At 61.7% G+C, this 2,937-nt stretch overlaps 1 protein-coding gene across 1 annotated transcript in view; it reads left to right on the top strand.

The window, feature by feature from the left end:
• Positions 1-2,122, top strand: part of VPS51 (vacuolar protein sorting 51 homolog (S. cerevisiae)) — a gene marked incomplete at its 5' end in the record, with an annotated part of 3,235 nt that extends 1,113 nt beyond the window's left edge. The window contains 4 exons of the mRNA XM_010289627.1: positions 3-98; positions 499-620; positions 1,114-1,201; positions 1,830-2,122. Of these exons, the coding sequence (XP_010287929.1) occupies positions 3-98; positions 499-620; positions 1,114-1,201; positions 1,830-2,090 (567 nt within the window). The remainder of the gene's footprint in view (positions 1-2; positions 99-498; positions 621-1,113; positions 1,202-1,829) is intronic.
• Positions 2,123-2,937: the final 815 nt, after the last annotated feature.

The raw sequence follows: 2,937 nt of genomic DNA, 5'->3' as shown, positions 1-2,937 counted from the left end.
GCGTGGAGACGCGAGACTGGTTGGGCACCGTCGAGCCCCGCAACGTTCGTGCTGTCATGAAGCGTGTGGTTGAGGACATCACGGCCATCGATGTCCAGGTTGGGGCAACACCAGGAGCCCGGGGGGCTGGGTGGGGCCTGAAGTCCCCCGGGGGGCCCCAGACGGGGGGTCCCAGATGTCCCAGAGGGTCCCTGAAGAGGCCCTGAGGTTCCCATGAGGTCCTTGAGGACTTTAGGAAACCCCCAGAAGGCCTCTGCGGGAGTTCCTGAAGTCCCCTGGCAGTTCCCAGAGGGTTCTGGGCAGGGGGCTAAAGTCCCTAAAGGGTCAAGAGGGGATGCCTGAGGTCCCTGTATGGTCTCTGAGGATCTTTGGGGGGTCCCGGAAGGGTTTGGGAGGGTCACAGAGGATTTGAGGGGTCCTGGGTGGTTTGGGGGGGCGTCCCAGAGGGTGTTTTGGATGTATTCTGGGATACCATCACTGAGAGGTGCGGTGCTGCAGGTGGGGCAGCTCTTCGAGGAGGGCGTGCGGCGGGCGCAGAGCAGCGACCCGAGCCGGCGCGCCTTCTCTGTCTACAGCAGCTCACGAGCACCCGGGCGCTACGCCCCCAGCTACACCCCCAGGTCAGCCCCGTCACCCAGGCCACCTCTCAGCCATACCCTAGACCCTCCCTGGTCACGCCCAGGGTCACCCAGTCACCCCCGTGCTCCCTGTGTCACCCCTGTGGTAGCCACTACATCTTCCCCACGACCTTCTTCATGACCCCAAACTGTCCCAACATTCCCTCGTGATCCCCATCCTCCAACCATCACCATGTTCCCCCTGACTGTCCCAGTGTCCCCTGATAGTCCCCATGTGCCTTGCGTCCCACAGTTGTCTCATCTCTCCATGTCCTTGACCGTCCCCATGTTCCCTGCCCGCCCCCACATCCACCACGCCTCCTCTTGTTCCCCTGTCTTTGTGTCCCCAAACGGTCCCAATATCTCCTGATCGTCCCTTCGTCCTCTGACCACCTCTGTGTCCCCATCCCCATGTCTTCTGACTGTCCTGGTGTCCCTGCCCCCACACCCCCTGATTTTCTCAAATATTTGACTGTCCCGGTGTTGCCATCCCCAGCGCCCCCATGGACACCCACCTGCTCAGCAACATCCAGAAGCTCTTCTCCGAACGCATTGACATCTTCAGCCCCGTCGAGTTCAACAAGGTGAGGCCATGGGGACATCCCTGTGTCTCCAAGGGCCCCGCTGGTCCCCCTGTCCCCAAAACTGCCCACCTTCCTAGCTGTCATACATCCCTGCTGTCCCCAGCAGCTGATGATCGGGACAAGGGGTGTTCCCACTGTCCCCTGATGCTCCCCTGTCCTACGTGTCAGGACTTGGGGTCCCTGCGGCTGATGACCAGGGCTAGGGTGTCCTTGTGTCCCTATGCTGACTTGACTTGGGGCCTCCCTGTGCTCCCAACAGCCAGACCAAGGGTGTCCCTGTCCCCCTGTGCCACACGTCCCCTGTATCCCACTGTCCCATGTGTGCAGGCTTGGGAATAGCAGCCAGGACAAGGGTGTCCCTCGTGTCACCCATGTGCCCATGCTGATGGGACTTGAAGAACCCAGGCTGAAGGAGCCCCCCTTCCCTCGTGCCACGTGTCCCCAGATCCCATGTGTCAGGACTCAGGGGATCACTGGGGACTGGGGACCAGGATGACAGTATCTTGGGAGCTGATGGCCTGGCGAGGGGTGTCCCCACATCCATGTGCAGATGTGGCTCAGGGCCTTCTTGCCCTGGGGGCATCCCTGTCCCCCTGTGGTACATGTCCCTGATGTCCCCACATCCCAGGTGTCGGTGCTGACTGGGATCATCAAGATCAGCCTAAAGACGCTGCTGGAGTGCGTGCGGCTGCGGACATTGGGGCGCTTCGGGCTGCAGCAGGTGCAGGTGGACGGCCACTACCTGCAGCTCTACCTCTGGCGCTTCGCCGCTGACGAGCGGGTGGTGCAGGGGCTGCTGGACGAGGTGGCTGCCAGCGCTGCCCACCGCTGCCTCGACCCTGTCCCCATGGAGCACAGCGTCGTCGAGCTCATCTGCGAGCGCGGGTAGGACACGGGGACACGCAGGGGCATGGGTTGATGTACAGGACACGGCATCACACAGCGGGGGGACACAGGGACATGGGACATCTGTGTCACCATGGGGCACAGCCGATGGGGACGTGTCTTGGGTCCTGTTACATATCTGGGGACAGACCTGTAACCCAAGAGTCCCCACACATACACAGGGAGGCTCCATGTGTCCTCCCTCACACGACAACACACAGGATGTCCCACATCCCCACACACGGCGACATGCAGGGACTCCCCATGTCGTCATCCTCCCAGCCTGGTAACACCCCACATTGTCCCCTCACCCCAGTGACATCCTCAATGTGTGCTGACGCTACGTGTTGTCCTTGCGGCCACAGTGACACACCATGTCATCCCCCCACCTTGGTGACATCCCCTCGTGCCTGGGAACGCCTTGGGCACAATAAATAAAATACGTGTGAGCTGTGCCTTGTGTCCCCTGCCTGTGCCTGGGGTGGGGACGGGACACAACAGGGACAGACGCCTGGGTCCCTGGGGGGGCAGTGGGGGTGAAGGGGTCGCCTAGATGCCTGTGTCCCTTGGCCACCTATGGCCCCATGGGGCAGTGGGGAGGCGGCAGACCTAGCCCCTTGCACAACCTTGCAGAAGCCAGAGCTTTGCTCTCGCGCTTCGCTCTACCTTTGAGATCATGACGCAGGCCTCTTGGAAAAGCATCAAAGGACAGAAGGCACGCGCTGAGAATTCGACACTGCCACCTCCCCAGCTCAGGTCGGGGGATCTCCCGTTGCCGGTGACTGCAGGCCCTTCATTCACCCTGGAGCGAGGCCACTTCTGTATCGGGCGTTAAGTAAGGTTGGAAACTG

The sequence above is a fragment of the Phaethon lepturus genome, unplaced genomic scaffold (assembly GCF_000687285.1).
Source record: "Phaethon lepturus isolate BGI_N335 unplaced genomic scaffold, ASM68728v1 scaffold30686, whole genome shotgun sequence".
NCBI lineage: Eukaryota > Metazoa > Chordata > Aves > Phaethontiformes > Phaethontidae > Phaethon > Phaethon lepturus.
This window is presented reverse-complemented; position numbering and strand designations above follow the sequence as displayed.